Genomic DNA, 22,781 nt, shown 5'->3' with positions numbered 1-22,781 from the left:
AAACGAGTTTAGGTTTTTAAGGGTTTATTGGAAAATAGAAAGAAAAAGATTGAGAACAGAATTCTAACAGCCTGGCATTCCTATCTTTCCTCAAATTTCCTGTGAAGTCCTCTGCCGCCACCACCATCAAGTCCGGAAGCCAAAAAGGCCAGCGCTCTCTGCGCAGGCTCCCTTTCCTCCTTCCTGTCTCCTCCCAGACCATAGGAGGCTCCTCCAGTTGATTGGCTGGTAGACTTGATAGACAGCACCCATGAGCAAACGTCATTTCCTGACGCCAAGGAAAAGCCACAATGCCTCTGAGGCATTTTCCTCATGGTGGAGCTCTCCACAGCAAGTCTCCAGTAGGTGGCGTCATTCCAATCATTACAATACTCTCAGACCCAACTATACAACTATTAAGTCTGTCCCTCAAAGAGATCCAAGAAAGGAAAAGGATCCACATGTACAAAAATATTTATAGGAGTTGTTTTTGTAGTAGCAGAGAACCAGAAACTACAGGGGTCCCCATCGATTGGGGAATGGTAAACGAATCATGGTATATGAATGTAATGGAATACTATTGTTCAATAAGAAATGATGAAGAGATGGCTTCAAATCAATTATTTATTTATTTTCAGCATTCATTTAAACAAAAATTTTGAGTTCTAAATCCTGGCCCTCTCTCCAGGCCCTGACTCACCCACTGAGGCGGCCAGTAATATGATACCCATTATACCTGTGAAGTTATTAAAAAGATATTTCTCTATTAGTTGTATTGCAAAAACACCCCAAGCCCAAGAAAAATATAGAAAGTGAAAAATAACATGCCTCAATCTGGACTCAGAGTTCATCGATTCTCTTTGAGTTGGATAGTGTTTTTCATCGCAATTCCTTCGGAATTGTCTTGAATCACTGTACTGACCAGAGTAAAGTCTTTCACAGCTGATTATCCTCACAATACCACTGTTACTGTGTATACTGTTCTCCTGCTCACTTCATTATGTATCAGTTCACATTAAATCTTTACAGGTGTTTCATTCTGCTTGTCATTTCTTATAGCACAATAATATTCCTCACAATCAGGTACCACAACTTGTTTAGTCATTTCCCAATTGATGGGCATGAAGGGATGGTTGGAGTGAAACCTAGTAAGTCTTGTATAAGCTGATGAAGAGTAAACAGAAAAAGGAGGACAATTTATACAACAACATCAACACTGTAAAAACAAACAACTCCGAAAAACTAAGGAACTCTGATCACTGGGACGACCAGCTGTGATTCTAGAAGCCATAGCTTGCTACTTACTTAGCTCTTGATAAAGAAGTGATGAATTCGGAGTGCAGAATGAGCCGTATGTGTATGTGTGTATTCTGAATATGGTCAATGTAGGAATTTGTTTTGCTTAACTATGCATATGTATTACAAAAGTTTCATTTTTTTTTCAACAGTGGGAGGAGGCCAGCTGTGAGAAAATTAATTTGTTAATTGAAAAAAAAATTTAACAAAAAACCAAACAATACCCTCTCCCAGCTAGATATTCCAGGCATTAAAGAGAACATATGCTAAGTAGTTCAGCAGATAGGGTGATGAACTTGGAGTCAAGATCAATATGAGTTGAAATCCAGACTCAGACACTTAATAGATATGTGACTCTGGACAAGTCACGTAACTTCTCTCAGCCTCGGTTTCCTCGTCTGCAAAATGGGGATAAAAACAGCACCCGCCTCATTGGGTTGTTGTGAGGATCAAATGAGATAATATTTGCAAATCTCTCTGTAAAACTCAGAGCATCATATTAATGTAGCTATCGATATTGTCATTCTTAGTCCTTTCCCTCAAGGAGTCTGTGCTGTAGTCAAGGACATCACATAATTTTTATTTGCACACATGAATTCTACATGATGTTGCTTGCTTGTGATTTACATTTATTCATCTCTTTCATGAAATCTTCCGAACTTCATCATATACATTAAAAGGTTAATTCTGAAGTCAGTCATGTTCAAGGAGTTCAAAAATTCTGTCACGTATTTTATACTGCAGGAAGGCAAGCTGTCCTCCAAACATAATCTGCATGATCATAGGAATAGCCATTAGCTTTGCAGCTGAATGACAAAGTACAGTCCAGTGGTAGAGAGCCCTTCCTCTTGGAGGTAATGGAACGGTTTCGTACCTGAAGAAAAAAAGCTGATCAGTTTCCTCGCAAACTTATATGACAAAGAACTTGTCAAAATAGCCCACTCTTATCACGTAGCTTATTTTTGATGTAAATATGCATGAAAGTTAAACTTAATTTATAACACAAAAATATTTTCTTTTGATTAAAAGTGATATAATTGGCTATTAGAGAATGAGGGCAGATAAGAAAACAAAGTAAAAAAAAAAAGGAGAGACTTACTTGACTGCCAGACGCCCATTTTTAAAAAAGGCCATAGAAGAGGGATGAAAGACACCAAATAACGCAGAAACAAAGGCACCTCTCAAAATACACATGTCCATGGTTAAATCACCTGGAATAGAACAGTGTCTATGTCAGCAAAGTCACAGGCAGTGAATTTTAGGCATCTGTATAGAGAGATGTCTCCATCTTCCATTTCTCTAGTATTAAAGCTGAGACTAAGCAAACAGCCTAAAGGCATGACCACCCTTCTGGGAAGGCTTCATTAGCCTGGTACAATGACAGGAATAGCCTAGGGCTAAATGTCCAAGTCAAGGTAGAAATGATAATAAAAGCTGAGTTCACAAAGATGCACCAGGTATAATGAGGTCTAGTTGGAAGGAGGAGTATGAGTGCAGAGAAGTAGGGAAGAAGGGATAGGAATTCATGGAATAGGGCACATCTCCATTACAGATCACTCGCAGAACTGCATTTCTGCTAACCTATAAGTGGCTCAATAGACCAAAAAGGGCTGCTTTTTCCTTCTCTAAACCTCCCAAGTCTCAACTCTATTCCACATTGTTCTCCAGGCATACTCCATTTTTCTTAATTGCAATGTCCATAATTATACAGAATTCAGGATTTTTGCCAATCGCTTATGTAATGTGGAAAAGTCCTATGTATTACTTGACCAACAAACTCTGAGACTGATAAAAAGTCAAAGGCTCAGGGGGCAGCTAGGTGGCGCAGTGGATAGAGCACTGGCCCTGGATTCAGGAGGACCTGAGTTCAAATCCGGCTCCAGACACTTGACACTTACTAGCTGTGTGACCCTGAGCAAGTCACTTAACCCTTATTGCCCCACAAAAAAAAAAAAAAAGTCAAAGGCTCAGATACAGGGATGGGTTGGTCCATCTGTTCATCCATCTATCAATGGTATTTCAAAAGTCTTAGTGCTGTTTTAAGCTTTAATAGCTATTTAAAGATATTTTGGGATACCCTGTATGCATATTAAGTTAAATAAATGGCTTGAGTATATAAAATTTTGGCATTACACATACATATCTTTGCTTGAGATGGTGGCCCTTAAATTAAGCATTCCTAAATGTATACTCACCAGAATTTAAGGGATCTGTTACAAGGAACTTAAAAGTTACAGCAGTGGTCAAAAATGGAATTGCAGACAATGGCACAAATGTCTTAAAAGGATGCTGTTTAACCTTCATACAATGCCTGAAAAGGTAGTTTGCAAATAATCCACATAAAGATGAAGTTGTCCCAAGATACAGTGATCCATAAGTATATATGACTCTAGTAAAGAAAGGGAACAAAAGTAAGTCAGGAACAGTACATTTTTCCTCCAATAGTCATTTTAGATCACACACAAAGAGATCTTATTTAATTGCTAATAATGATAATTCTCAATTTGTCTTTTTCAAAAGAGACAGATAAGACCCAACATAGAGGCCCCCTAAGCATATCAAAAAATGTTATCATGGGGCAGCTAGGTGGCGCAGTGGATAGAGCACCAGCCCTGGAGTCAGGAGTACCTGAGTTCAAATCCAGCCTCAGACACTTAACACTTACTAGCTGTGTGACCCTGGGCAAGTCACTTAACCCCAATTGCCTCACTAAAAAAAAAAAAAAAAGGTTATCATCACTATAATTAATTTCCTAACATCTGAAAAAAAAGTGTTTAGATTTATATAACCTTGACCAAAGTAATAACTGCTTCCTTTGAAAAAGTTTTGTGCCTGCCTTTCTGTTCCTAGTATACAAGCCTCTATCGCTATTGCATTTTCCTTGGGTATTCCCTAATCCTGGAATGATATCCTTTCTCTTCTCTGTCTCCCAAGTTCTCTACTTTCTTTTAAGTCTCAACTAAAATCCCACCTTCTGCAAAAAGCCTTTTTTAGTCCTCCTTAATTTATCCTGAATGTACCTTATTTGTACATAGATGTTTACATGTTGCCTATCTTATTACATTGTGAGCTCCCTGAGAGTAGAGGCTATTTTTGTCTTTCTTCATATGCCCAGGGCCTAGCAGAGTGCCTGGTACATAGTAGGAGCTTAATACATGCTTGATGACTTGTGGCTGATCTGTTTTTATACTAGTCATTTCCCTTAAGTCACCAGCCTCATTGAGCCTTTTATTGTGTAAAGGTTTTGATGGGCTTTGACAATTTGGCTGACTGAAAGGAACCTCTAAAGACAAAAAACAAGCTTCATATTAAGAGCTGGCTGCAGAGCCAGTGTGCTTACTCAGGGCAAAGTTATCTTCAGCACTGTTTTCCAGGGGCTCATATGCCTAATAGGAGAACCCAGGCATTAATAAATGGGGAATCCTGAACTCCAGAACTGTTTTGTGATTACTGAACAAATGATGCCTGGCTATAACTGAGCGGGTAGGAATGGGGATTTAGTGAACATGACGGTCCATCACCCTCAGCCAGAGTGAGGTTTCTCCTTGGGAAGACCCAGTTGCTAATGAGGAAGGACTCGATCTGTGAACTCCCCCTGCTGCCCATAGTGGTGCCAGGGATGCTGTACCCCTTGGTACTACCCCTTGCTGCCTGGGATGGGGAAACCTTTCAGAACCCAGCCAAGAGAGAAAAACATGAAGAAGCTGCTGAAAATTCCAATACCCACAGCTCCTTCTTCAATGAGAAGAATAGGCTTGCTTTCTTCAATACTCAAGGGCTGATATTGTTCATTATAATCGTTATTTGTCCTGGATCAACTGCCTTTACATGTGGTGTTTTGGTGTCTTAGTGTGGCTTTCTTCTGTTTGCCTAATTGCTTTAAAAAAAAAAAGGTTTTGGAAATGGTTATCTACTGAGAAAGTATAGCAAGGACAAAATTACCAAAAAATCCTCTGAACCTTAATCACGGCCTCTTGATTAGTTCCGACATACTCAGGAAAATGTGGTCCATGGCTGCCTGATCATATAAATCAAAGGAACATGTGGCTCTATCTCATTTACTCCTAATACTAGAGAGGATAGAGCACAAACTGCTGCCTACTTCAAAACTCTGCCACACCCCTATTCTGGTCTCAGCAAGAACACAGGACCAGCTAGTATGTTACTGAAGACTTTTACTAAGGAGTGCAAGGCCTGATGCTCTGAAGGTGACTAAGATGTGGACTTAATGGCCACAGGCTCCATAACATTTATGACCATTTCCATCTTAGCAGAACTGCCTCACGCCTTTCCCAACCCTCCCCTTAATCATTGTACAGGAGAAAAGATAGGTAGTGAAGTGGATAGAGCCCTAGGCCTTAATTAATTCAGGAAGACCTGAGTTCAAATCTGAATTCAAATACTTACTAGCTGTGTGACAATGGGCAAGTCACTTATCCTCTGCTTGCCCCAGTTTCCCTATCTATAAAATGGGAAATAATAATAGCTCCCTACCTCTCATGGTTGCTGTGAGGATAAAATGAGTTAATATCATAGAAAGCTTTCACATCTTTTAGTGCTATAAAATGCTAGCTATCATTATTACTTTAACACACAAAACAGATAATAATTGTTATTATCATTAGTATATGCGTCATTGGTGGGATACTGAGTAGGTAAACAATTCTGAGCTAGAAGTTTAATTCCAATTAAGAGGCAGCACGGTAGAGCTTGGAGTAAGAGAACTCTAGTTGACATTTCAGGTTTGCTTCCCAGCTCTTATCTGAAACATGTTGCCTAAGGTTCTTTGTGACACTAAGGTATATGAACTAGTGGAACTGAAAAGGGACATTAGAGAAGTGAACTTTGTGTGTTTATCTTTCTCCACATCAAATAGTTAATAAAGCTCTTCCTCTGATTCTAGGTATATATTTTTTTTTTTTAGTGAGGCAATTGGGGTTAAGTGACTTGCCCAGAGTCACACAGCTAGTAAGTGTTAAGTGTCTGAGGCCGGATTTGAACTCAGGTACTCCTGACTCCAGGGCCGGTGCTTTATCCACTGCGCCACCTAGCCGCCCCGCTTCCTCTGATTCTAAAAGCAAAAACGTGGCAAGTGCTACAAATCAATTCAATGCCCATAGGGGATGTGGGAGAGGGGGAATTGCACAAGTGATGATCTCTTACTGTTCTTTTCTGGTGAGAAGCCACAAATTTTTTTCTACAAGCTCAGCAGTTCTTGATTTTCTGAGTTTTATTTCTTCTGAGGAAGGTTGTGACTGAATATACATATGAGTTGCCATCTTGGAGCCCTGAAAAACACAGAAAATAGAAGTAGAATACTTCATGGGGAGAAAGACAGAATGGGCCTCCCCATGTTGCCTAGTCCAGCTTTACAGGTTAGGGGAAAAAAAAAAGTGGGGGAGGGAGAGGAGGAATTAAGGACATGCTAAGCCCATTTAAAACATATAGATGACATCATGCAGGTAATGATGGAAGCATACTGGCATGGGATAAAAGCAGATAATAGGGCCAGGAAGCATTCTTGGTATGTGCCAAAAAACAATATAAAAATAAAGGCAATAGAAAAGTTATCATTAGAAAACTGTAACAAAGGGTTTCTATTGCTCCTTTTCTCATATATAAGTTTCTGACAGCTTCTATTAACAGGTTCTATAGTGCTGATGAGGTTCTATGGCAAAACAGGGACAAATGAGAAAGCTAGCATGAGAAGAAAGAGGAACCAGGCGTACTAAAGACATCATTGCTTTATAGTTTTGTGTCAATTAAACTATATGCCAACTTTTAAGAGATAGAAGATGAGAAAAATTGGGAGTATTTTTTTTTTTTTTTGGTGAGGCAATTGGGGTTAAGTGACTTGCCCAGGGTCACACAGCAAGTAAGTGTCAAGTGTCTGAGGCTGGATTTGAACTCGGGTCCTCCTGACTCCAGGGCCAGTGCTCTATCCATTGTGCCATCTAGCTGCCCCATATGCTTTATTTTTTAAAATAATGTTGTTTTAACATAGTCAAAATTTCTCCCAATATCTCTCCTCCTTCTCCTCCCAGAGTTATCTGAGGTAACTAATAATATTTTTTAAAGGATAAAACATTAAGGAAACATTAAGAAAAAAAGGAAAATAAAAAAATTGGCAAAACCAATCAATACAATGAAAAAGCCTGAGAACATAAGCAAAGTTCCACAAACTGTGGACTTCACACTTCTTCAAAGTAGTGGGGTGGAGGAGTTATCTATTTTCTCTTCTTTGGGGCCATATATGGTCTTTGTAATCGTGCGACATTCCCTTTTGATTATTTCATGGGAATTTTTTTTTCCATTTATACTGTTGCCGTCATTGTATATATTGTTTGTTTGTTCTTGGATCTGCTTGCAGTTTACTTAAGTCTTTCCATGCTTCTCTGTATTCATCACATTCATCAGTTCTTACAACACAATAATATTCCATTACATTCCTGTACCGACATTTATTTAGCCATTCCCCAGTGGATGGGTATCTACTTTGTTTCTAGTTCTTTGCTGGGTGCCACCTCCAGTCATCCTGATGTATATCTTGCCACTGAACCCAGATGGCTCTGGAGGACAAAGTGTATCCAATTCACTGCAAGTCATGACATCATCCTGATGGCATGGTCCTCTTCGAGAATGAAGGACAAACAATGACAAGAAGTTCTTTGCTAACACAAAAAGTAATATTTTGGTGTATAAAGGGACTTTCTTTTTATCAATGACCTCCTGGGTTATGTGCCTAGTAGTATAATCTCTGGGTAAAAGGGTGTGGACCCAAGGATCAAGTCACTTTCTTTGCATAAGCACCTCCAGCCCAGACCTTACAGCCATCATCTAGGGAAACAACTCCTGTGGAAAAGGAGTCAGCTATCCAAATGCCACACATAAGGAAGACAACCAGCCTACCTGAACTCTTTCAAGGCACCCTGAAGGAGAGACAGGAGGCAGTAAGTCAAACCACCACCACCAACTGTATCATCAGCTTTCCTCAGACTCTGATTGAGACAGTCCAGGACTCAGAACCTAAGAACTTTGGCATAAATGCTTCCAGCCCAGTGCCCTCAGCCAACATCCTGGGAAGCAGCCCCTGTGAGATGCAGCCTGGCCACTGCTCCTGCAGGTGCCACAGCCCCCACTACTAAAGATCCAAAAAGGAAAGTTGTTGCCAACAAAGCCTTTGGCACTGTCAAATAGTTTAATATCAGAAACTGATAGGATTTGAGCAGCAGAAATGACATTAATTCCAAATTGCTTTCCAAAATTATAGTACTCATTCACAACTCCATCAGTTCTACACTAGAGCGCCTATGTTCCCACACCCCTTCCAACACCAACTATTCCAGTCTTCTTTCATCTTTGCCAATTGGCTGCATGTAAGGTGAAACCTCAGGGGCTTTTGATTTGCATTTCACTTATTAAGGATTTGGAGCATTCTTTCACTTGGCAGTCTGTAACTCTTCTTTTGACAATTGTTCATATCTTTTGATTCTTATCTATTGGGGAATGGTTTTCTAAACACACATACATACATACATATACATATGCATGCCTGCATGCATACACAAACACACACACACACACACACACACACACACACACACACATATATATATATATAGAGAGAGAGGTAGTATGTGTGTATATGGATGGATGAATGGAATAAGCATTTATTGAGAGTCTACTGTGTGCCTAGCATTGTGCTAATTTCTTTATAAGTGTTATCACATTTGACATTACCATTCTTATTTTAGATTTGAGGAAATTGAGGAGACAGAGCAATGCCTAGGGTATTCATCGAGGAAGTGGCTGAGGTCACATTTGAAGTCAGTCTTCCTGACTTTAGGTTCAGTACTCTATCCACTGAGCTACCCAGCTGTAAATGTGTGTATCTATATCTACTGGTTGTCTTATATATCTTAGATATCAAATCCTTACCAGAGAAATTTAATCCAAAGTTTTCCCATTTGACTGCTTCCCTTCTTACCCAAAATGCATTAAATTTGTGCATAAGGTTTTCAGTTTCATATAATTAAGGTTATCTGTCTTATCTTTTGTAATTGCCTTTATTCTTTGTTTGGTTAAGAAAATATATTGTCGGGGCAGCTAGGTGGCCCAGTGGATAGAGCACCCGCCCTGGAGTCGGGAGTACCTGAGTTCAAATCTGGCCTCAGACACTTAACACTAACTAGCTGTGTGACCCTGGGCAAGTCACTTAACCCCAATTGCCTCACTAAAAAAAAAAAAAAAGAAAATTAAAAAAAAAAAGAAAATATATTGTCTCTATAGCTGTGAAAGATATATGATCTATTCATCTTCTGATTTTTTAATGATATCTTTAATTTCATTTCATGTAGCTATTTTGAATTTATTGTGGAATATGTTTAAGATGTTAGTTTAAGCCTTACATCTTTCAGACTGCTTTCTAGTTTTCCTAGCAGTTTTTATCAAACATGGAGCTCTTTCTTAATTTATATTTTCAGGTTTATTGAATACTGGGTTACTGAGTTCCATTCATCAGTTTTTAAAATCAGTGCCTAATGGTTTTGATGGCTGCAGCTTTATAATACAGTTCAGTGTCTACAAGTGTTATTTCCCTTTTAAAAAATGATTTCCTTTGATATTCTAGACCTTTTGCTTCTCCAAATGGATTTTGTTATTATTTTGTTAAGTTCTATAAACTATTCTCTTGATAGTTTGATTTAGCATTAAAACTGTAAATTAACTTTGATCATATTGTCATTTTTATTACATTGGCATGACCTAGCCATGAGCACTGAGTATTCCTCCAGTTCTTTATATCTTTAAAGAACATTTTTATATTGAATTATATAGAAGTATTTTGTCTACTTTATAGATTGATTCCTTAATATTTTTGTATTTTGTAGTTATTTGGAATAGTATTTTCCTTTCTATTATGGCCTCTTGGATTTTGTTATTATGAAAAATCTGTTCTTTTCTGGGCAGGGGTGTTTACTTTAAATTCCACCTGTTTGCCTTGACTGTCAGAGAATATTCTGCTGCTGAAAAAGATTCTGGGAAAAAAAAATAGACAACCTACCAAAAAAAAAAAAAGATGAGGTGAAGATAATAGTAAAGTAGAGTTTTGATAAAGGCCATAGACCTAAAATGGGAAACCAGAAAGGTATTATATATATATAAATATATTTTAAATCAAAGGATGTCTATATGTAGAAAAAGAAATTGGACTTGAGAGTAAGGACATAAAAAGATTCTGAAGAGCCTGCAGGAAATAGAACTAGGACAATGCTGGTGTGTCATGTGCAATGTCTTATATAAGAAACTGCTGGTTAAAGGCAATACAATGTTCATAGGTAAGAAAGAAAGCATTTACCCAAGAGAAGGCTCTAGGGAGGTCACATAGTAACACCTGGTTTTAGAAGCTACTCAAGCTAAATATGTGGAGCCAATTAGGCTCAGTCCAGGTGCCATATACCCTAGGAAGTCTTCCCTAGTCTGCCATAATTGCTTCTGTTCTCTATCTAATTCCCTTGAATTCTTCTGTGCACAAGTGATATCCTCCTAGAAGGATGTAACCTTGAGGGAAAGGACTGTTGTGTTTTTTTTAAACTGTATCTTCAGTGCCTCAAAAATGGGAATGAATTATTGAAGATTGGGGTGGGGACATAGAGCTTATGATGCATTTTGTTTCTGGACCAGGACTATGATTCCATCCCTTCCGGGAGCTCCAGGTAAGTAACTTCCTTTACCAAAGCAAATCCAAGCCATCCAAGCAACTAAAAGAGATGCCTGGCTCACTGAGAGGTTAAGTGACCTTTGTCCTGGGTGCCACAGCCAGTAAGTGTCAGAGACAGTAGTCGGATACAGGAAAGCTCCTGCTCTATTACACCAAACTACCTCCCATGATACCTTTGTGAGGCCTTAACAAAAAGGGGAAAGGGAATTGTTATTTTAAAAATTAATTCCTGAAGATGGAGAGAAGCCAGGAAGCTGCTTGAGCTTTCCTGTGTTTCCCTCAAAGACAACATTAAATCAAGCCTCCAAACAGATTCTGGAACTATAGAACCTACAAAAAGGCAGAGAGACACAATCCTCCTACTTGAGATAATTTAGAGGACTTCAGGAAAGGTCTGTCTCACCTGGGTGAAAGGGGAGGGTGGCTCAGCACAGCTCGGCAGGCAGCTCGACACAGCTGAGAGCAGTAAGAAGCTAGCAACAGTGACCCCTGTGCCCCATGAGCAGACTTCAACTTTATAAGTTTAAAAATAGGCTACAACATGAGTAAGAAACAAAAAAGGACCCTTACCATTCACAGCTTCTATGGTGAAAGGGAAGACCAAAACTCAAACTCAGATGAGTTTGTCAAAATGCATACAAGTGAAGGCTCAAGTAGGGAGAGGACCTTGTCTCAAGAGCAAAAAGCCTTCTTTGAAGAGATCAAAAAGGCTTTTGAAAACCAAATGAGAGAGGTAGAAGAAAAAATCGACAAAGAAATGAGAGTTATGCTGGAAAAAGCACAAAAATTGACTGAGGAAAACAATTCCTTAAAAAAATATAAATGACCAAATGTGAGAAAAGAATGGCCAAATAGGAGAAAAAATTGACCAAAGGGAAAAAGAGGTGCAAAAGCTTACTGAGGAAAATGATGCCTTAAAAATTAAAATTGAGAAGATGGAAACTAATAACTCCATGAGACACCAAGACTCTGTCAAGCAGAATCAAAAGACTGAAAAAAATAGAAGAAAATGTGAAATACCTCACTGGAAAAACAACTGACCTGGAAAATAGATCCAGAAGAGATAATCTAAGAATTATTGGACTACCTGAAAGCCATGATCAAGAAAAGAATCTAGATACCATATTCCAGGAAATTATCAAGGAGATTATCAAGGAAATTATAGAATCAGAGGATAAAATCATCATTGGAACAATCCACCAATCACCTCCTGAAAGAGACCCCAAAAGAAAAACTTTAAGGAATATTGTAGCCAAACCCCAGAATTATTAGGTGAAGGAGAAAATACCCTAAGCAGCCAGAAAGAAACAATTCAAATATCATAGAGCCACAGTCAGGATTGCAAAGGACCTGGAAGCTTCAACATTAAAGGATCACAGGGCTTGGAACATGATATTCTGGAAGGCAAAGGAGCTTAGATTACAACCAATAATCAACTACCCAGCAAAACTGATCATACTCTTTCAGGGAAAATATGGACATTCAATGAAATGGGGGACTTCCAGAGTCTCCTGAGAAAAAGACCAGAACTGAACAGAAAATTTGAACTCCAAATACAAGATTCAAGAAAAGTATAAAGAGGTAAACAAGGGCGGGGGAAGGTTGTTCAATGAGGTTAAACTGCTTACATCCCTATGAGGGAGGATAATACTTTTAACTCTTGGGATTTGTATCTCTATTAAGGTATTGTTATTAAATTCACTTTGAAGTGATGATATAAAGAAACTTAAGGGGCAGAATAAAAGGAGACTAGGGGGAAGAGAGGAAGGGGGAGGTGGAATGGGGTTAATAACATCATATGAAGAGGCACAAAAAGAACACTTTACAGTAGAGGGAAAGAAGGGAGGGGTGAGCATTGTTTCAACCTTACTCTCATCACATTTCCTTCAAGGAGGGAATAAAGTACACTCCTATTTGTATAAAGGAACTTAGCTTACCCTTGAAGGAAACAAAAGTGGAAGGGGAAAAGGGTGGTATTGATAGAAGGGAGGGCAGAAGTGGGGGTGGGGGGGAGGGGCAAGAAAAGGAAGGGTGGCTGATAAAAGAGAGGGCAGATTGAGGGAAGCAAAACACTGGTCAGGAGGAATAGGGTGAAAGAAGGGGAAAAAAGAGTACAAACAAAGGGGAAAAGAGGATGGAGGGAAATAAACAGTTAATAATTTTAACTGTGAATGTGAATGGGATGAACTCTCCCATAAAATGGAAGCGAATTGCAGAGTGGATTAAAACCCAGAATCCTACAATATGCTGTTTACAAGAAACTCATCTGAAGCAGAGAGATACATAGAGAGTAAAGGTAAAAAGGTTGGAGCAGAATATATTATGCTTCAACTAAAGTAAAAAAAAGCAGGGGTGGCAGTTCTTAGACAAAGCAAAAGCAAAAATAGATCTAATTAAAAGAGATAAGGAAGGAAACTATATCTTGCTAAAAGGTACGACAGATAATGAAGTAATATCAATACTAAACATGTATGCCAACAAGTGGTATAGCATCCAAATTCCTAGGGGAGAAGTTAAATGAGTTACAAGAGGAAGCAGACAGCAAAACCATATTAGTGGGGGATATGAACCTTCCCTTCTCAGAATTAGATAAATCTAACCACAAAATAAATAAGAAAGAAGTTAAAGAGGTGAATAGAATGTTAGAAAAGTTAGATATGTGGAGAAAACTGAATGGGAATAGAAAGGAATATACCCTTTTCTCAGTGGTACATGGCACACACTCAAAATTTGACCATGTATTAGGGCACAAAAACGTCATAGTCAAATGTAGAAAGGCAGAAATAGTAAATGCATCCTTCTGAAATCATATTGCAATAAAAATTACATGTAATAAAGAGCCATGGAAAGGAAGACTGAAAATTAATTGGAAACTAAATAATCTTATCCAAAAGAATGAGTGGGTCAAACAACAAATCAAAGAAACAATCAATAACTTCATCCAAGAGAATGACAATAATGAGACAATGTACCAAAACCTATGAGATACAGCAAAGCAGTGCTTAGGGGAAAGTTTATATCTCTAAATACTTACATGAATAAATAAAAGAAAGGAGATCAATGAATTGGGCATGCAACTAAAAAAGCTAGAAAAAGAATGAATTAAAAATTTCCAATTAAATACTAAATTAGAAATCCTGAAAATCAAAGGAGAAATTAATAAAATTGAAAGCAAGAAAACTAGAATTAATCTATAAAACTAAGAGCTGGTTTTATGAAAAAAACAAACAATAAAATAGATAAACCTCTGGTTAATTTGATAAAAAAAAATAAGAAAACCAAATTACCAGTATCAAAAATGAAAGGGGTGAGTTTACCACCAATGAAGTGGAAATTAAAGCAATAATTAGGAGCTTTTTTGCCTAACTATATGCCAATACATTTGACAATCTAAATGAAATGGATGAATATTTACAAAAATACAAATTGCCCAGGTTAACTGAAGAGGAAATAAATTCCTTAAATAGCCCCATTTTAGAAAAAGAAACTGAACAAGCCACCAATGAACTCCCTAAGAAAAAAATGTCCAGGGCCAGATGGGTTTACAAGTGAATTCTATCAAACATTTAAAGAGCAATTAATTCTAATACTATACAGACTATTTGGAAAAATAGGTGAAGAAGGAGTTCTACGAAATTCCTTTTATGACACAAATATGGTGTCGATACCTAAACCAGGCAGAGCCAAAACAGAGAAAGAAAACTACAGACCAATTTCCCTAATGAATATTGATGCAAAAATCTTAAATAAAATATTAGCAAGGGGATTACAGCAAGTGATCACCAGGATAATAAACTATGACCAGGTGGGATTTATACCAGGAATGCAAGGCTGGTTCAACATTAGAAAAACTATCAATATAATCAACCACATCAATAACAAAACTAACCTGGGGGCAACTAGGTGGTGCAGTGGATAAAGCACCAGACCTGGATTCAGGAGGACCTGAGTTCAAATCCAATCTCAGACACTTGACACTTACTAGCTAGCTGTATGACCTTGGGCAAGTCACTTAACCTTCATTGCCCTACCCCCCCCCATAACAAAACTAACCAAAATCATATAATTATCTCAATAGAGGCAGAGAAAGCATTTGATAAAATACAACACTCAATCCTACTAAAAACACTAGAGAGGGGCAGCTAGATGGCGCAGTGGATAGAGCACTGGCCCTGGAGTCAGGAAGACCTGAGTTCAAATCTGGCCTCAGACACTTAACACTTACTAGCTGTGTGACCCTGGGCAAGTCACTTAACCCCCATTGCCTTACTAAAAAAACAAAAAAACAAAAACACTAGCGAGCATAGAAATAGGTGGAGCTTTCCTTAAAATAATAAGCATATTTACCTAAAACCATCAGCAAACATTATATATAACGGGAATAAGTTAGAGACATTCCCAGTAAGATCAGGGGTGAAATAGGGATGTCCATTATCACCTCTATTATTTAATGTTGTACTAGAAATGTTAGCTATAGAAATAAGAGAAAAAAAGAAGGAATTAAAGGAATTAGAATAGGCAAGGAGGAAACAAAACTTGCACTCTTTGCAAATGATATGAGGGTATACTTAGAGAATCCTAAAGAATCAACTAAAAAAATGCTTGAAACAATGAACAACTTTAGCAAAGTTGCAGGATATAAAATAAACCCACATCATCAGCATTTCTATATATGACCAACAAAGCTCAGCAGCAAGAGATAGAAAGAGAAATTCCATTTAAAGTAATGGTAGACACACCCAGGAACTCTATGAACACAATTAGAAAACACTTTTCACACAAATAAAATCAGATCTATGTAATTGGAAAAATTTCAATTGCTCATGGATAGGCCAAGCTAATATAATGAAAATGACAATCCTACCTAAATTAATTTACCTATTCAGCACCACACCAATCAGACTACCTAAAAATTATTTTATAGAGCTAGAAAAAAATAATAACAGGGCAGCTAGGTGGCACAGTGGATAGAGCACCAGCCCTAGAGTCAGGAGGACCTGAGTTCAGATCTGGCCTCAGACACTTGACAACTTACTAGCTGTGTGACCCTGGGAAAGTCACTTAACCCCAATTGCCTCACCAAAAAAAAAAATTCATCTGGAAAAACAAAAAGTCAAGAATATCAAGGGAAATAATGAAAAAAAAATGCACAGGAACGTGAGTTAGCTGTACCAAACCTGGAGCTTTACTATAAAGTGGCAGTCATCAAAACTATCTGGTACTGGCTAAGAAATAAAGTGGAGGATCAATGGAATAGGCTAGGCACAGGAGACACAGTGGTAAATGACATTAGTAATGCAGTGTTTGATAAACCCAAAGACTACAGCTTCTGAGATAGGAATTCAGTATTTGACAAAAACTGCTGGGAAAACTGGAAGATAGTATGGCAGAAATTAGGCATAGACCAATACCTTACACCTTATACTAAAATAAGGTCAAAATGGATACATGATTTAGACATAAGAGGTGATGATACCATAGGTAAATTAGGAGAGGAAGGAATAGTCTACCTTTCGGATCTTTGGAAAGGAGAACAGTTTATGACCAAACAAAAGATAGAGAATATTATGAAATGCAAGATGGAAGACTTTGATTACATTATATTAAAAAGTTTTTGTGCAAACAGAAGCACTGCAGCCAAAATTAGAAGGGAAGGTAGAAAACTGGGAAACAATCTTTACAACCAGTATTTCTGATAAAGGCCTCATTTCTAAAATACATAGGGAACTAAATCAAATTTATAAGAATGTAAGTCATTCCCCAATTGAGAAATGGTCAAAGGATATGAACAGGTAGTTTTCTGATGAAGAAATCAAAGCTATCTATTCCCATATGAAAAAATGCTCTAAATCACGATTGATCAGATAAATGCAAATTAAAACAACTCTGAGGTACCACCTGACACCTATCAGAGTGGCTAATATGACAAAAAAGGAAAATAATAAATGTTGGAGAAGCTATGCAAAAATTGAAACACTAATGCATTGTTGGTGGAGCTGTGAACTGATCCAACCATTCTGGAGAGCAATTTTGAACTATGCCCAAAGGGCTATGGGACTGTGCATACCCTTTGACCCAGTGCTACCACTGCTAGGTCTGTATCCCAAAGAGACCATAGAAGAGGGAAAAGGACCCACATGTACAAAAATATTTATAGCAGCTCTTTTTGTGGTGACAAAGAATTGGAAATCGAGGGAATGCCCATCATTAGGGGAATGGCTGAACAAGTTGTGGCATATGAATGTAATGGAATACTACTGTGCTGTAAGAAACGATGAGCAGGAGAATTTCAGAGAAACCTGGAAGGACTTACGTGAACTGATGCTGACTGAGAGGAGCAGAAACAGGAGAACATTGTACACAGTAATGGCAACATTGTGTGATGAACAATGGTGTGATAGACTTGGCTCTTCTTAGTGGTACAACGATCCAAAACAGTTTCAAAGAACTCATGATAGAAAATGTTCTCAACATCCAGAAAAAAGAACTGTGGATTATGAATGCAGATTGAACCATACTGCTTTTACTTTTGGACTGTTTTTTCCCCCCTTCTTTTTTGAGGTTTTTCCCTTGTGCTCTGATTCTTCTTTCACAAGATGACTAATGCAGAAATGTTTAATGTGATTGTACATATATAACCTATATCAGACTGCTTTCTGTCTTGGGGGGGTAGGGAGGGAAGGAGAAAAATTTGGAACTAAAAATCTTATGAAAACAAATGTTGAAAACTATCATTATATGTAACTGGAAAATAATAAAATACTTAAAAAAAAAGAAAATTAATTCCCTCTGAGAGAAAAAAATGCTGAAGCTTATAACTAGCCTTTAATAGTTCTGGGGAGAATTTGGTTAAAGAATAAAACATAGAAAAGAAGGTTGAGGAAAATGAAACAGGCAAGGGGGAATGCATGAATATTTGAGTACTGAGTTTATAAGGAATTGGCATGTGATGTTAAGGAGAAAGTGTATTGATTTTCTTTGGTGATGGTATACTAACTATAAGTGTACATAATATGTATATAGTATAATTAAATTATGATCTGAGAGAATGAATGTGAGTGGTCATCCTGGAGTTGTGGAAACAATACATAACAGCTTCTTCTTTTTTGCAAAAATGCCTTTTATACATTTATACATTTAATCCAAATAAGAGCGTGACATGAATTAAAGGCAGTATGGAAAAGTGGAAAATCCTCTACTGCATTTGAACTAAAAGACCTAAATAACTGTTATTCTAGTGCTTCTGCTTTATAACACTTTACTATGTCACTGTCTCCACCAGCCTTAAAAAACCCTTACTTGATCCAACCATTCCCACTACCCATAACCTTATTACTCTTCTCACTTTTGTGGTGAGATTCTTTGAAAATACTACCCATAAACAACACCTCCTATTCCTTTACTCCCAGTCTCTTTACTGCCAACCTAATTCAACTGAGACTACTGGCTTCCAAGTTACTAGTGACTTCTTGATGACCAAACCTAATGACCTTTACTTGACTTCTCTGCAGCCTCTGACACCATAGATCACCTTTTTCCCCTGGAAAATTGTTTGTCTCTAGGTTTTTATGACTGTTTTCTCCTGATTCTCCTCTAAACTATTCAACCATTCCTTTTTCGGCTCCTTTGCTGGATCTTTATTCTCATCATGTCCACTAAGCACAAGTGCCCTTCAAAGCTCTATTCTGGTCCCTTTTCTCCTCTCCCTGTATACTATTTTGCTTGGGGATCTCATTAGATCCCATCAGATCCCATGTACTTAATGATCATTTCTATGAAGATGACTTTTAAATCTATTTATCCAGCCCTAAACTTTCTCTTGACTTTCAGTCTCACTCACATCTTTTGGACTTCTCAACGAAAATGCCCTGTAGATGTCTAAAACTCAACACGTCCTAAAACAGAAATGATTCTTGTTCTCCCTAAACCCTTTTCTCTTCTGAACTTTCCTGTTACTGTTGAGGGCACCACCATCCTCCCAATCACCCAAGCTCTAAACCTGTGTGTCATCCTTGACTTCTCACTTTCTCGTATCTCTCCATATCTAATTTGTTGCCAAGTCCTGTCCATTCTCCATTTTACATCTCACATCTCTCCTCTGACACTGTCACCTCTCTGGTACAGGCTCATTTCTTCATACCTTGAACTATGGAAAGCCAGTCAATAAACATTTACTAAGTATTGGGCACTGTTCTAAGCACTAGGGATACAGAAAAATCTAAAAGACAGTCCCACCTTTTGAAGAGCTCCCATCTTAATAAGGAGACAGCTCTAATGGGAGGATGCAAGACAATAACCGTGTACAAACAAGCTTTGTACAGGATAAACAGGGAATAATAAAGAGAGGGAAGGCACCATAATTAAAATTGTATGGGAGCTTACTTTTTTTTGGGGGGGAGGGGGGATTGGTTGTTACAGGGGCATCACTGGCTATAATGTACATATCAAAGTAATTTGTGATTTAATAATAAGAGGTATTCAGGGCAGCTAGATGGTGCAGTGGATAGAGCACCGGTCCTGGAGTCAGGAGGACCTCAGTTCAAATCCGGCTTTAGACACTTGACAACTTACTAGCTGGAGCTCAGAGAAGTGGCTTGCCAGCTAAAGAGTAGAAGATCACAATTTGAAGCCTTTCTATTATACCAGACTTGCCTGAATTTAACAGCTAGACAAGAGAATCACACAATCCCAGAGTTAGAAGCTTCTGTAGTCACCTGGTCTAACCTCTCTTTTAAAAATTTTATTTTCCTAACTTCTATTGTTGCTTGTCCTTTGTTCTCCAAGAGGAGATGAAGACAAGGCCCCAGATGTTTGGTGCAATTGGGGTTAAGTGACTTGTCCAGGGTCACACAGATAATAAGTGTCATATATCTGAGGCTGGATTTGAACTCCTGACTCAGGCCAGTGTTCTAGCCTCTAGGCAACCTAATTATCCAGGGCCATCTCCAGTCATCCTGATATATGTCTTGCTACTGAACCCAGATGGCTCTGGGGGAGAGAATGAGGTTGGTGACCTTACATAGCCCTCCCTCACTTAAATCCAATTCACTGCAAGTCAAGATATCACCCCAATGTCATGGTCCTCTTCGGGAACTAAGGATCAACAACGGTGATGGCCGAATCTTATCACAACAACCATATCGTGCATACTTTTTTTTTTTTTTTTAGTGAGGCAATTGGGGTTAAGTGACTTACCCAGGGTCACACAGCTAGTAAGTGTTAATTGTTTCTGAGGCCAGATTTGAACTCAGGTACTCCTGACTCCAGGGCCGGTGCTCTATCCACTGCGCCACCTAGCTGCCCCTCGTGCATACTTTTTGCTAGGCACTTTCCAATGAACCTCTCATTTAGTTCTCGTAACAACCCTGGGGGGTAGGTGCTAATATTATGCCCTTTTTTACAGATGAAGAAACTGAAGCAATCGAGGTTAAATGACTTGCCTAGAGTCACCCAGCTAGGAAACGCCTGAGGGCTGGGATTTGAACTGGCATTCCAGACTCCAGGCTGCTCCTGACTCCTAACTGCTCCTCTGTAATAAAATACAATCCCTTCTACCACTTCAGTGACAAGGGGTCACCGAGCTGGTTTGCTGAACACCACGGAGGCAGCTATCTAAGCTGTGGACAGACAGCCCAGGGCTTGCAGTCAGGAAAATGAGTTCAGATCCTACCCTGAGGCACTTAGGGGAGGTTAGTCCCAGGGTATTTCGCTTTACTTCTCTGGGGCCTCAGTTTCCTCATCTGTAAAATGAGGAGCTTGGGCTCAATGTCCTATTAAGACCCTTCCAAATTTATGATTCTACATTCAGGGATAGAGAATTTACTACCTAGGAAAGAGCTCATCAAACATGTGTTTAAAAACTAGTCGCCCGTCACGTGCCCTGCATCGGTCCCTAGTGTGACCTTGGCCAAAGCAAGGCCTCTCGGAGCCCCGACTTCCTAGGGATGATGTTGTGTTCCCACCGCCTACCTCCCAGACTACTAGCTCGGCGGGTTTGGCCAAGTTTAAGGATTGACCCTCGAGGACTACAGCCCTCGGCCCCGTCCCAGTTCGCCCACAGACAGCCCACGCCGATACCTCGCATGCATCCCCAAGCACTGTCACCACGAACGCCCGCTCACTGCGACTCCCGGTACTCACTCCTGGGCGCCGCCATCTTGAGCGCTCACATGACCCACGTTAGCTCAGCCCCCCCCCCCCAGCTTTTGCCCCAGGCCCCGCCCCCTAGCTCCTGCTCCGGCACCCGGGGACGGAGGCCCGCCCATTATGGTCAAAAGCCGCGCCCTCTCTTCGGATTCCGATTGGCCTCCGCTGCCCCGGAACCGCGGTCATTCATTGGTTTGTGGGAGAAGCCGGGCGAGTCGCTCCCTCCCACTTTGCGTTGGCCGGGCAACCACTCCTCACTTACCCCCCCCCCCCTCCCTTTTCCAGGATGAACTCTTCCCTCCTCCTTCCTCTCCCTCCTGCCCTCAGGCCTCGGTTCCCCTTGGCTGCTGTAGACCCAAGCTGACCTAGGGTACCACGTCTCCCAAACCCTAACGCAAGGGCCACATCGAACCCTCCGCTGTCAGCTTTACCCTGCACCCCCCACCTGCTGCCCCCACTCCAACAAAGGAAGTGACTTGGTGGGGGGAGAGAACAGAAAGACCCTTGCCCATCTAAGAAACTCTCCCGTCCTTTCACCCCCTCTCCTCCGCCGTGTTTTCTTCTTGCCCGGGTGGGGGACCTCCGGGGCGTAGTCGTGCACCTCTGTCCCCCCAGGCATCCTAGCCAACGTAGCCCCAACCGAACCCGCACCTCCTTCCATCTTCCAGGAGCCCCAAACGCTAGTTATATAATTGCTGCTCCTCCTGCACGAAGGCTCTGCCACCTCTCCTTGCTCCTCTCCTACAAGACAGGGGTGTGGGTACCCGGGGCTTGGGCATAGTGTGTGTGCCTGTGTGTGTGGTGGTGAAACAGCCCCCTCCCAAGATTTCTCCCCCTTTCTGTCAGAGGCGACGGTGCACGGGTAGGGCTGGGGGTGGGGGCAGAGGAAGGGTGGATGGTGAGGCCAAGCAGCTGAGCCCTTTTTTGGGGGAAGAGAGCGGACTGATTGCATGACTCTTGCTTCCAAGACTAACGCTACCGCATCTCCGAGACTACCCCCGGGGAAGGTTTGGGGTTTTGTTCTTTCCCCCTCCTTTTTTTCCTTTTTTCCTTTGGAAAAAAGAAGGGGGGGGGGTCCTTGTGTTTTTTCCTCACCGGTCAGGCAGCTGCTTGGATGAGACGAGATGGCATGATGTGAATGGCTCCAGTGTGAAGAAGGCTGCTCCGCCAACTCATGCTGCATCCAGTGCCCATTGAGTAGCGCTGTCACTTTAATGTCTCCATGCCAAAGCAGTGCTTTCCTTCTCCCTCGGTTAATACATGGGAGGATCAGAGTGGCATTAGAGAGCAAGCCTGGGTGGCTTGGACAGCAGAGAAGGGGGAAAAACCCCAAACAAAACTGAAAGGGACTGCAACCTGGATGTTGTCTGATTTGAGGGGGTGAGATTGGAAACTTCTTGTCCAGGGAATAGAAGCCGGCCTTTCAGCCCCGGGGAACATCTCAAACTCACCTACCTTTTCAGAAATCAGAGGCAAAGAACTTTGCTCTTAAAAAAAAAAAAGAAAAGAGAAAAGAAAAAAGTTTTTTGTTTGTTTTTTTCCCCCTTGAAAATTTCTCCTCTCTAAAACTGAGCATCTTTTATCATTAAATTTGCCTGACTTTGAAGTTGATTTTGTAGGGTAGTGATAGTTGTTTAAATCT

The 22,781-nt window shown here is 40.0% G+C and overlaps 1 protein-coding gene across 4 annotated transcripts; it reads right to left on the bottom strand.

Annotated features, from left to right (window-relative positions):
- Window positions 1–589: 589 nt before the first annotated feature.
- Window positions 590–22,388, bottom strand: TMEM126B (transmembrane protein 126B). Of its 4 annotated transcripts, XM_043992748.1 has the most exons (6): window positions 21,071–21,164; window positions 8,185–8,204; window positions 6,439–6,563; window positions 3,471–3,664; window positions 2,375–2,486; window positions 590–2,149 (listed from the first exon to the last, which is right to left on the bottom strand). In XM_043992748.1, exons 1-6 carry the CDS (start codon window positions 21,075–21,077, stop codon window positions 1,969–1,971), a joined length of 639 nt encoding a protein of 212 aa, XP_043848683.1. In that variant the 5' UTR covers window positions 21,078–21,164; the 3' UTR covers window positions 590–1,968. The 4 variants fall into 4 exon arrangements, with proteins under 4 accessions (XP_043848683.1, XP_043848685.1, XP_043848684.1 ...); XM_043992750.1 differs by lacking the exons at window positions 8,185–8,204; window positions 21,071–21,164 and adding an exon at window positions 22,235–22,388; XM_043992749.1 differs by lacking the exon at window positions 8,185–8,204 and having other exon boundaries at window positions 21,071–21,188.
- Between the last annotated feature and the right edge of the window lie 393 nt (window positions 22,389–22,781).

This window comes from Dromiciops gliroides, chromosome 3, assembly GCF_019393635.1.
Source record: "Dromiciops gliroides isolate mDroGli1 chromosome 3, mDroGli1.pri, whole genome shotgun sequence".
NCBI classification, from domain to species: Eukaryota; Metazoa; Chordata; class Mammalia; order Microbiotheria; family Microbiotheriidae; genus Dromiciops; species Dromiciops gliroides.
Note: the sequence above shows the minus strand (reverse complement) of the source record. Positions and strands in the feature narration are given on the sequence as shown.